General features: G+C 46.3%; 1 protein-coding gene across 5 annotated transcripts in view; it reads left to right on the top strand.

Annotated features, from left to right (window-relative positions):
- Window positions 1-12,093, top strand: part of GTF2H2 (general transcription factor IIH subunit 2) — a 30,633-nt gene that overhangs the window by 10,941 nt on the left and 7,599 nt on the right. For 4 of the 5 annotated variants that reach the window (XM_045020466.1, XM_045020468.1, XM_045020467.1 and 1 more), the window contains exons 12-13: window positions 1,081-1,144; window positions 9,307-9,410. In XM_045020466.1, coding sequence (XP_044876401.1) covers window positions 1,081-1,144; window positions 9,307-9,410 — 168 coding nt within the window. Of the gene's footprint in view, window positions 1-1,080; window positions 1,145-9,306; window positions 9,411-10,241; window positions 10,288-12,093 lie in introns of those variants that run through there. The other variant, XM_045020469.1, reaches the window with a different exon arrangement.

Genomic DNA, 12,093 nt, shown 5'->3' with positions numbered 1-12,093 from the left:
TACAAACCATTTAGCTATTTAAATTAAAAATTGAGAATTAAAACAAAAGAGACAAAACTCCATTTTAAGTGGGTAGTAACAGATTTTACACAATATTTCTTTGTGCAGTAGTGGAAAAATGTGATACGTAAAATATTAAGATGATAAACCTAAAATGTGTGCCTCTCCATTTGTATTTTTATTTGCCATTTTATCATGATGACTGCCTTCTGTACCTAGGCCAAAATCCATGAGCCTTTTAAATTCATGCCCGTATTGCTTGATTAACTGATCGGGCATATATTAGGAAAAATCTTGTCAGCTTGTTCCTTTCTAACAACTGGAATGAGCTCCTTTGCTTCCTTGTGATAGAAAAAGAATTGTGAAAGAGTGTGAGCCTGAAGCTAAGTAGCAGCACAATGTTCTGCTGCAGTGCCACTGTGCAGGCTTGTTCCCCATTTTAAAACAACTTTCTTTTCATTCGTCAAAGTGAATAAATACATAAACAGTAGACATTTGTGTGTAATCATCCTTATAATTAAATGATTTAACCTTTTGTTTTTTCAGTCTAATCAGTGGAACAGTTTTTCTTATTACTATCTCCTTGGTTGAGATGAGCTATACAAATAATTACCAGAGGAGGACTGGAAGCTACCTAGGACCTCCAGAAAATATTGTATTAACCCTCATACTGCATTCAAAGGGATCATGTCTCTGAAGTCTGAACATTAAATTAGTTCCCTTTAATTTCTGACTTGAACCATAGTTCCCTTTAATACATTGCTCTTTCTTCTTCTCTACTATCTCACCTAATTTTCTCTGTAATTGTATGCCAAAAAAATTGGGGTTTGTCAATTTCACTCTAAGTGGGGGGAAAAAATATTTTTGTAAGGAGATGCAATACAGAATTTGGAGGCAGAAGTAGAAAGAGAACACTCACGATGGATTTAATATCTAGGAAAAGGTTTATTGACTTCTGTAATAACATGAAATATTTTAAACAGTAACCCCTAACTTTTTAACTTCTCCACTCAAATAGGAAGTTGTTTGTTGTATGTTACCAATTCATATACTGATGTAATATTTTTCTTGTCTCCTAAGGTTTTCCTCAGCATACCATTGCTTCGCTCTCTGATCAGGATGCTAAACCATCATTTAGCATGGCGTAAGTAAAATATGGTTACTTTTAGGCATTATTAGAATTCTGTGGTATCTAGATAAACTTAGAAAATGCTGTATATGCACTGAAAGGTACAAAACATCATGAAAATGGGTAGGCATCAGGTGTGCTGTGACCACTGCTGATGACATTGTTCATAATGAGAGACAAGGTGGGTGAGGTAATATATTTTATTGGACCAACTTCTTTTGATGAGAGAGACAAGCTTTTGCGCTTATACAGAGGTCATCTTCAGGTCACTGTGTACAACTGTTCATAATAGTCTCATTTTATCTTGTACTGCGAACATCTGTTTGTATTCAGCTGTTGTCTCTTATCTTATACTTCCTTAGATTTTAAGATCTTTAGGGTAGCGATCATCTTTTGGTTGTTTTTATAGTGCCTAGCACAATGGTGACCCTGATCCCTGACTGGTGCCCTTAGGAGCCACTGCAATACATAAACACTTTTTACTATACTATAGCAAATAATATAAATCAGCATCCGTAAACATAGTGGTGATAAAGAGAGAATACCTGGAACTGGGAACTGAGTCTTCCATTAGTTTCATTGATAATGTATAGTGAAATTGAAAGCTTGATTAGCAAGAGTGCCCTTCTTTGTGAGAAGAGACAATAGAGGATTTTTTTAAGTTTCAGAAGGAAAAAACCGGTTACTCACCTTCTCATAACTTTTGTTCTTTGAGATGTGTTGCTCATATCCATTCCAATTAGGGTGTTTGCGTGCACAGTCGGAAAGTTTTTTCCCCTAGCAGCACATGTCAGGTCGACTGTAGAGCCACCTGGAGTTGTGCTTCCATGGCACTCAATATATAACCCTGCCAACCTGGCACCTCCTCAGTTCTTTCTTGCCAGTTACTTCAACAGAGGGGAAGGTGGCTGGGTTTGGAATGGATGTGAGCAACACCTCTAGAAGAACAACAGTTCCAAGAAGGTAAGTAACTATTTTTCTTCTTTGAGTGATTGCTCATATTGATTCCATTTAGGTGACTCCCAAGCCTTACCTAGGTGGTAGAGTCAGAGTTATGGAATCACAGACTGGAGCGCTGCTCTGCCAAAGGCTGCATCGTCTCTAGTGTGCTGAGTCATGGCATAGTGAGTGGCAAAGGTATGCACCGAAGACCACATTTCCACCCTGCAGATCTCTTGGATTGGCACCTGGGCCAGAAATGCTATCGATGATGCTTGTGCCCTTGTGGAGTGATCTGTGAGAGCTGGGGCTGGAACGTTGGCTAATTCATAGCAGGTGTGGATGCAAGAGGTAATCCACGATGAGATCCTCTGCAATGAGACTGGGAGGCCTTTCATATGGTCCACCACAAATAGCTGGTTCGACTTTTGGAACGGTTTCATGTGTTTGATCTAAAAGGTGCGCACACGGCGAATGTCTAGAGGGTGGAGTCTCTATTCCTGACTGCTTGCATGCGGTTTGGGGTAAAACACAGGCAGGAAAATGTTCTGGTTAGAGTGAAATTGGGACACAACCTTTGGAAGGAAAGCTGGGTGAGGCCTAAGCTGACAGTGTATGGAGGGTCAGAGGTGAGGGCCTTGAGCTCTGGAACCCATCTCCCCAAAGTAATGGCAACTAGGAAGGCAACCTTCCATGATAGATAAAGGGGCGAGCAGGTTGCCAACGGTTCAAAGGGGGGCCCCATTAGTTTGGAGAGAACCAGGTTGAGGTCCATGCAGGGATTGGCTGCCAAACCTGTGGGTACAGACACTCCAGGCCCTTGAGGAAGCGGCCAGCCCTGGGGTTGGTACAGAGGGAGCATCCAGCTGCTCCTGGGTGGAATGCGCAGATACCTGCTAGGTGTACCTTGATGGAAGAAGCAGCCAAGCCTTGCTGCTTAAGGTGTAACAGATAGTCCAGATGAGAGGAATGAGGGCCTGGGAGCACCAGATTGTAAACCTCTTCCACTTTGCCAGATAGGTGGCCTTAGTGGAGGGCTTCCTGTTACCAAGTAGACCAGGAGCTCTTTGCGGTTTAGCCATGAAGCTTCCAGGACATGAGGTGGAGAGACTGGAGGTCTGGGTGATGAAGATGTGGAAGCAGGGAAAGAATTAACAAGGATTTTAAGGGAATTTTAATGCATGTCAGTCAGTTAGCAAGAGTTAGGCTAGCTGTGACCCTAATGACGTGAGACTTGTAGAAGCAAAGATAGTGTGAGGCGAGAGGAAAAGAACTGTGTAAAACGTTATTACGACCTTGCAACTTGATAACCAAATATGCAGGCTTGCGTTTTTAGGAGTAAGACAAATAAGATAGCAGAATGGCTTATGTATAAACAAAATGTAGTTGTTGCTCATTATTGTCTGTATTATTGCTAGTTATTGTCTGTAACAAAAGTATAAAGGCTTGCTGTAATTGTTTACCAGTTGAGAGAGACCTGTCCGGGACTGGGGCGACCCTGTGTCCTAGGGCACTCCCTCCCTCCATTGTAATTACTGGAGAAATAATAAAGTATTTGATTTTGCTGCACCCAAAGAAAAAGCGAGAACTGAGTTTTTCTCCGACAAAGATGACCGTGGTCCTGGGTGATCAGGTCTGGGAACAGCGGCAACATGACTGGGACGTTCATCGACAGCTCCAAGAGGGTGGTATATCAGTGCTGGGATGGCCACGCCGGCGCTACTAGTATCATTGCCACCTTGTCCCTGTGGATTTTGAGCAGGACTTTGTGTACGAGAGGAAACAACGAGAATGCATACAGCAGATGGTCGGACCATGACAGGAGGAAGGCATCCGCGATGGAGCCTTGGCTGTGGTTCGGAAGGAGCAGAACCGCTGGCACTTCCTGTTGCTTCGAGTAGTGAAGAGATTGATGTGGGAAATTGCCCACCTCTGGAAGATGATGAGGTCCAGCTGGATGGACCACTCGTGGTTGCCTCCAGGTGAACTGAGTTGGCTATGCAAAACTCCCACAGCTGGAGGCCTTCCCGACATAGGGGAGAGGAATGGGCTCCACTCTCCTGCTGATTGAGCCACCAATCGAGGGCCTGGAGGACCTGTGCTGGTAGAGTGACCACCGAGTCCAGACTGTCACGTCCTTGATGAAAAGCTAGAGAGGTCTGAGTCTCATCCTGGCATGTTGCACCACATACGTGCATGACGCCATGCGATCATGCAGCCCCTTGCTTTGGTGGTGAGGTACTGTCCGAGGCTGCATATGATGTCCGAGATTGTCTGAAATGCCCTGGCCCAAGTCGAGTCCAGCACTGCCCCTATAAATTCTATTCTCTGAGTTGGTATCAGGGTTGACTTGCTCTTGTTTAGAAAGAGACCTAGATTGTCGAAGGTGGATTTCACCAGTCAAATCTATTATTCCACCTGGTCCTTGGAGCACCCCCGAAGCAGCCAGTCGTCGATGTTCGGGTATACCTGCACCGGCCTACAAGAAAGGAAGGCTGCTATAAATGACATGCACTTGGTGAATACCTGGGGGGCTGTTGACAGGCCGAAAGGGATGTTGACCTGAATTTGATAGGTTAATTGTTATGGCTCGCCACTGATCGTATCTGACCAGAAGACTTATAGGTTCTTATCCAATTCAGACTACAGAGTTAAAGAACTCAGAGAGTTCTGTATCAGGAGAGGACTTTCAGGGTACTTGGCAAGAACATGTACACTAAGGAAAATACCAAATTAATAACAACTTTATTGAAATTAACATAATAATAAATGCTATGAAACTTATAACTGCAAAACAGAATTTTTTTTTTTCCCAAACTCCTGGTGGTAACATTTCTACTATAGGTTTCAGAGTAGCAGCCGTGTTAGTCTGTATTCGCAAAAAGAACAGGAGTACTTGTGGCACCTTAGAGACTAACAAATTTATTTGAGCATAAGCTTTCGTGGGCTACAGCCCACTTCTTCTTTCTACTATAAATACCTTAACCTAACATACTCTCACCCTTTTTTGAGGACCTGGTAATAGGAGGTGAAGGACCAGCCTCACTCCTGGCATGCCCAATTACACGATCGATGTGTGCTGGCTTCCCCGATAGTTAGGAATGTTGATTAGTTATACTATACTACACAAGCTGATCTGATAGTATGATAGAGGATAGAATAGATAGATGAAAAGATAGTATATAGAGTATAGGAGAACTGGAAAAAGCACTCCAAGAAACCAAAGCTTCAGGAGCTAGAAGAGCCTACAAGACCCTGTCTTACAAGGTATTTTATAGGATCCTGACCCTATGTAATTCAGGCCCAACCTACTATACTCAAATCCTATTTCCATACCCTAAGAAATTTATGGGTACCCTTTTCCTACAGGTTAGTGGATTATGACACTTTATAAATATATTAATAAGGATTATCTCACTCCAAAACTGCCAACCTAGGTTCTCTTGGTGACCTCCAAGTTGTGGTGTACTCTGCGATTACCAACTGGTTGTAGATGACGGATAAACCTGTCATGTCATATGGATAGTTCCCCCCCCCCCCCCCTTTGGTTCCCCAAAGTTCAGGGACCATACTTATCTGTGCCAAAGGTTGCCAGCTTTTATGGTGACATATTCATAACTGATTATACTTTTTGCTGTATAGCATATCTTACTGGATCTTAGACCTTACAGGCTTCTTGCATTTCAGCAAAAACTTATTAGGCAACACATGCCTCAACACATCCTAAATTCCAAGGAATTAATACTGATAAAATATAAGAAGGAAATAGATTAATTTCAGAAACATGTTATTTGATACAGCTGGCTGGATTAGTAGTGAGGGGGAGGGATAGCTCAGTGGGTTGAGCATTGGCCTGCTAAACCCAGGGTTGTGAATTCAATCCTTGAGGGGGCCATTTGGGGATTGGTCCTGCTTTGAGCAGGGGATTGGACTAGATGATCTCCTGAGGTCCCTTCCAACCCTAATAATCTATGATTCTATGATATAATAGCTAGCAAAATAATCCTATGGCTACAGGGAGGACTGTAAACTGATAATAGTTGCAGTTGACCACAAACCGGAGGAACCGTCTGTGCGCTGGACGTATGGATATATGGAAGTAAGGGTCCTTGAGGTCGAGGGTGGCATACCAGTCTCCCGGATCCAGAGACGGAATGATGGTGTTCAGGGAGACCATGTGGAACTTTAACTTTACCATGAATTTGTTGAGGCCTTGCAGGTCTAGAATGGGTCTGAGGCCCTCCTTGGCTTTGGGGATTAGGAAGTATCAGGAATAGAATCCCTTGCCCCTGAGCTACTGAGGAACCTCCTCCACCGCTCCTCTGGTGAGGAGTGCCTGCAACTCCTGGATAAGGAGTTGCTCGTGAGAAGGGTCCCTGAAGAGGGATGGGGAAGGGGGGTGGAAAGGAGGGGAGGAGCAGAATTGTAGAGAATATCCCACTTTTACTGTGCGAAGGACCCAGCGGTCTATTTGGGACCAAGCACGGCAGAAGTGGGACAGACGATTCAGGAAACAAGGAGAAGGATCTGAGGTCATTGCTGAGGCACCGTCCTCAGGCGCACCTTCAAAAAGCCTGCTTTGAACCAGACAATGGTTTGGTCGGGCCTTGGCCCTGCCCAGATGAGGGGTGGGAAGGCTTGCGCCTGCTGTTCCTGCCTCTTCTCCTATAGAAATCCTGCCTCGGCCAAGGAGGATAGGAGCGTTGCTGCTGTTGCTGCATCTTAAAATGTTTGTGTTGGGTTGCCAGGATATGCATGCCCAATAATTTCATAGTTGCCCAGGAGTCTTTTAGGCTGGGCAGCCTGGAGTCCGTCTGCTCCTCAAACAGGCCGCCCCATCAAAAGGCAGGTCCTGTATGGTCTGTTGGACCTCGGGCGGAAGCTCCAACGCCTGCAATCATGAGCAATGCTGCATGGCAATTCTGGAGGACAAGGTGCATGCCGCTGAGTCAGCAGCGTCCGGTGAGGCCTGTAAAGAGGTCCGTGCCACTGCCTTGCCTTTCTCAACAATAGCTTTGAACTCCTCCCTGGATTCTGCTGGTACCAGCTCCTTAAATTTCAGCATAGAGTTCCGGGAATTGAAATGGTATCTACTCAAGATTGCCTGCTGATTGGCAGTCCTGAGTTGCAACTCCCAGTGGAGTACACCTTGCGCCTGAACAGATCCAGGCGCTTGGAGTCCTTCAACTTAGGCACTGGGACTTGATGTCCCTGCCTCTTCCTCTCGTTCACCGCAGCCACCACCAAAGAGCAGGGTTGCGGGTATGTGAAAAGGTATTCCCCCTTAGAGGAGACAAAGTATTTCCTCTCCACACCCTTTGTGGTGGGAAGGATGGAGGCTGGGGTCTGCCAAATGGTCTTCGCGTTGGCCTGGATAGTTTTGGTAAGGGGTAGAGCCACTCTTGATGGGCCTTCCGGGGCCACGATGTCAACCGTAGGGGCCTCTGACTCTACCATCTCCTTGGCCTTTAGACCATGCTCTGTGCCACCCTGCATAGGAGGTCCTGGTGGGCACAGCTGTCTATGGGGGCAGCCATGAGGCGGAGGTCCCCACAAATGCCTCGTCCAGGGAGAACACGGGTTCCTCCTGCCCCTTCCGGTCCCTGGGGCCTCCTGCTCTGCCTCTACATCTGGGCTAATCACCCTGGGGTCTGGTCCAGGAATGGAGGTTGGTTCCATGGGAGGTAGTGTGGCCGGTACAACCTCAGCACCCTTAGGGGTGGGGCAACTGGCTGATGCCTCTGGCACCCTTGGATCGGACACCAGTGAATGGGAACTTTGGATTGGGTGCCCTGGGCTTGGTGGTACTCCCATGGGGTCCAAAATGGCTACTGCACTGATCCATGTCACTTCGCAGACCATGGCCCTGCACCCACATCAGGCCTTCTGTGGGCTCACCAGTGTTGGCCCTGCTCAGAGTGTCTGGACCCCGCCTCCAAAGACAAGGACTGGGATCGCGATGGCCAGGGTGGTGTGGAGCTGGGCTGGGGAGCAGTGCCACGAGACTGGAGAGCAGTGCTGTGACCTGGAGTGGTACTGTGAGTAGGGTCTGCGCGGAGTGGCTGACCGGTGCCAAGACAACTGAAGCCGGGAGTGGGACTTGCCGCGCAGCGGGGATTGGTGCTGCGATCCGGAGCGCTGGCGTGACTTGGATTTGTGCCGCAAATCCGACTGGTGCCATGAGTCCAATCGGTGCTGGGACTCAGAGCGGTATCTTGCCTCTGCTGGTGATACTGAAGGACGAAGCATTGCCAGTTTGCCTCAAGATGGAGCCATACGTTGTGGCGCTGGAGGCTTGGCATGGAGGACTGGGGACCGTAGCACTGTTGTGGCAAACTAGTCCCTTGTTGCTTCAAAGGTGTCCGGGGTGGACGGCAGTTCCACCTCCTCAATCACCTGGCTTGGGGAGTCCAAGAGTACCAGACTTGATGGTCCGCCTTGGAGGTGCCACTCTAGGGAGCTCCACAGCCAAACCAACAGGTGCTGCTAGGGGAAAAACTTGCCAATGACTGTGCACGTGGCGCGCACCCCCCCTCCCCCAATTGGAATCGATATGAGTAATCACTCAAGGAAGAATAGTGTATGCTCCATGAGAGAATTAAAATGCATATCTTTAGTTTTAAGTCCAAACCAGAGTTTCTCTGTGTGAGGGAAAAATTATGACTATAATATAGTGGATGCCTTTTATAAAGTCACTTTCTAGAGGTAAAGGAAATTTCAGTTATCTGGGGGAAAAAATAATCTTTTCTTGTTATTGAGGGAAAGCGTGGTACTGGCTTCTGAGTCAAAAGCAGGTGGCTAAATCAAGCATAAATTTCCTCTCTTGGAAATCCTGGATCACATTTCAAAAAGGTTATTGAACTCATGATATTTCCCTATTTTTGGGTATTTATTGAGACACAGGGTTAGAAACTCCATTACCAGTGGAAATTGATCTATTAGGTAACACTTAATAAATTTCTTAATATTTTGCTACTTAAAAATGGGAAGGTTAATCCCAGGATTTAATTAAAGACCCTGGTAAAGTGTTGGTGTTTTGTTGTAACATTTCATTAAATGGCTATGTTATTTAAGGAAATGTGTATTTAATAGTGAATTTTCTGGTTGATTTGCAACTTCACATCACACCAAACTCTGTGACAATCTCTATGCTTGTTCTCCAGTTCTGTCCAACAGTTTCACATTTGTCCAAGAGATTTCAACAGTATTGATTTCTTCTCTTCCTGCCCCACCCCCAGGCACTTGGAAAACAACAGTGATCCAGGTCTCACGTTGGGTGGATATTTCTGTCCCCAGTGTAGGGCCAAATACTGTGAACTCCCTGTGGAATGCAAAATCTGTGGTGAGTATAAAAAACCAAAGTATATAGACTTGGTGAAGACAAAATGGGGGGGAAACAGAGAGATGATGTCATGGGAGGGGGGTCTACTATAGACCAGCAAATCAGGAGAAGGAGGTGAATGAAGCATTTCTAGAACAAATTATAGAAATAACCAAAACATCAGATTTGGTAGGACTGGGAGACTTTAACTACCCAGGCATCTCTTGGAAAAGCAATATGGCAAAACGCAGAATGTCCAAAAAGTTCTTGTAATGTATTGGGGACCACATTTTGTTTAAGAAGATGGTGGAAGTAACCAGGGGAACACCATTTTAGACTTGCTTCTAACTATCAGGGAGGAATTGATTGCAGATCTGAAGGTTGATGGCAATGTGGGTGAAAGTGATCATGAAACAATAGATTTTTATGATCCTAAGGAAAGGGAGGAGTGAGAGCAGCAGAATAAGGACTTAGACAAACTCAGAGAATTGTAAGGTAAGGTCCCATGGGAGGAAAATCTAAGGGATAAATGAGTTCAGGAGAGCTAGCAGCTTCTCCGAGACAATATTAAAGGCATAACATTAAATGATCCTGATGTGATGGAAAGATAGGAAGGATACTAAGAGGCTGCTTCGGCTGCACTTGAAAATCAAAAGGGAATCCTACAAAAAATGTAAATGGACAAATTGCTGAGGATGAGTACAAAAGAATAGCACGTGTACAAAATCAGAAAGTCTAAGGCACAAAATGAGTTGCACGTAGCAAGGGACAATAAAAGGCAACAAGAAGAGGTTTTACAAAGACATTAGGAGCAAGAGAAAGAAAAAGGAAAAGTGTAAATCCTGTACTTAGCAGGGAAGAAGAGCTGATAATGGACCACATTCAGACGGCTGAGGTGTTTAATGCTTATTTCTTCAGTCTTCACAGAAAAGGTAAATTGTGACCAGATACTTCGCACAATTATTAACAACAAGGAGGAAGGAGTTCAGACCAAAATAGGGAAAGAACTGGTTAAAGAATATTTAAATGTATTCATATTGGTATTGCCTGATGAAATGCACCTTAGGGTACCTTAAGGAATTATCTGAAACAATTAGTAATTATCTTTGAGAACTCATGGAGTATGTGGGAGGACTAGAACAGGGCAAAGATAGTACCTATTTTTAAAAAAGGGGGTCCAGGGAATTATAGACCAGTCAGAGGTGAAAGTAAGCCAGTACAGCGTACCAGTAAGAAGGTGGCTGCCGGTACTGTCCAGTACAGTCGAAGTTAGAGCGCTGCTGCAGCAGTGCCTTAAGGACCGTACTGGCAGGGCTGCTGACTGGGGGCAAAAGGGGCAGCTGCCCCGGGGCCCAGCTATTTAAAAGGACCCAGGGCTACCGCAGCAGTGGCTGGAGCCCCAGGCCCTTTAAATCACCACTGGAGCCCCAGACAGAGCTTGCTGGGCAGTGCTGAAGGGCTGGCTGGGGGAGGTTGGCCCCCAGCCCTGTCATAGGTGTGGGAAGTAGGGGTACAGGGGGGCATGGGGGTCCCGGGGGTCTTAGGGGGTTCTGGGGGGGCACAGCTCCCTCTCTGCAGGCTGTCGGGGTCCCGGGGGCATAGGGGGTTCTGGGGGGGCACAGCTCCCTCTCTGCAGGCTGAGCTGCTGCTCCCCCAGGCTTTGTGCCCAGCGTGGCTCTGTGCCAGGGTCCTGGCCACTGACCCCCTGCCCAGGAGCTCCACTACAGGGCCTGGCCACTGACCCCCTGCCCAGGAGCTCCACTACTGGCCCCAGGTCTCAGCCATCAGGCCCTCTGCTGCTGCCCGGGGTCCTGGCTGTGGGGCTCTGCTCCTGGCCCCGGCCTGGAGCTCCTCAGCTGCCCCCAGCTGTGGTCCCAGCCTGGGGCGCTGAGGGATGCGGACGGGGTAGGGGGGCCACAGCTCAGCACCCCGGCCTAAAAATTGTTCCAGCGCCACTGGCCATGTCCCTTCTGTCCAAGGCCCCACCCCTTCCGGGAGCCCAGGGCTGTGGTGCCCCCTTCTCTCCTCCCCCCCCCCCAGCTTGCTCAGGAGCCCAGGAGGCCCGTGTACAGTAAGAGATTTAAGTTACTTTCACCCCTGAGTCCAGACAGCCTAACTTTGATACCTGGAAAAATATTGGAACAAATTTTTAAACAATTAGTTTTAAAGCACCTAGAGTATAATAGATTTATCAGTAAGAGCCAGCATGGATTTGCTAAGTGCAAATCATGCCAACCAATGTAATTTCCTTCTTTGATAAGGATACTGGCCTAGTGGATGGGGGAGGGAGGGCAGTGAAGAAGTAGGTATGATTTATCTTGATTTTAGTAAGGCTTTTGACACAGTCACACATGACATTTTCATAAGCAAACTAGGGAAATGTGGCCTAGATGAAATTACTATAAAGTGGATGCATAACTGGTTGAAAGACCATACTCAAAGAATAGTTATCAGTGGTTTACTGTCAAACTGGGAGGACATATCTAGTGGGGTCCTCCAGGGTTGTGTCCTGGGATCAGTTCTGTTAAGTATTTTCATTAATGACTTGGATAATAGAGTGAATGGTATGCTTATAAAATGGGTGGATGACACCAAGTACAGAGGAGTTGCTTGCACTTTGAAAGACAGGATTAGCATTCAAAATGACCGAGACAAATTAAAGAATTGGCCTGAAATCAACATAATGAAATTCAATAAAGACAAG

The sequence above is a fragment of the Mauremys mutica genome, chromosome 6 (assembly GCF_020497125.1).
Source record: "Mauremys mutica isolate MM-2020 ecotype Southern chromosome 6, ASM2049712v1, whole genome shotgun sequence".
NCBI lineage: Eukaryota > Metazoa > Chordata > Testudines > Geoemydidae > Mauremys > Mauremys mutica.
The sequence above is the reverse complement of the archived record's forward strand: the minus strand, read 5'-3'. Positions and strand labels throughout refer to the sequence as shown.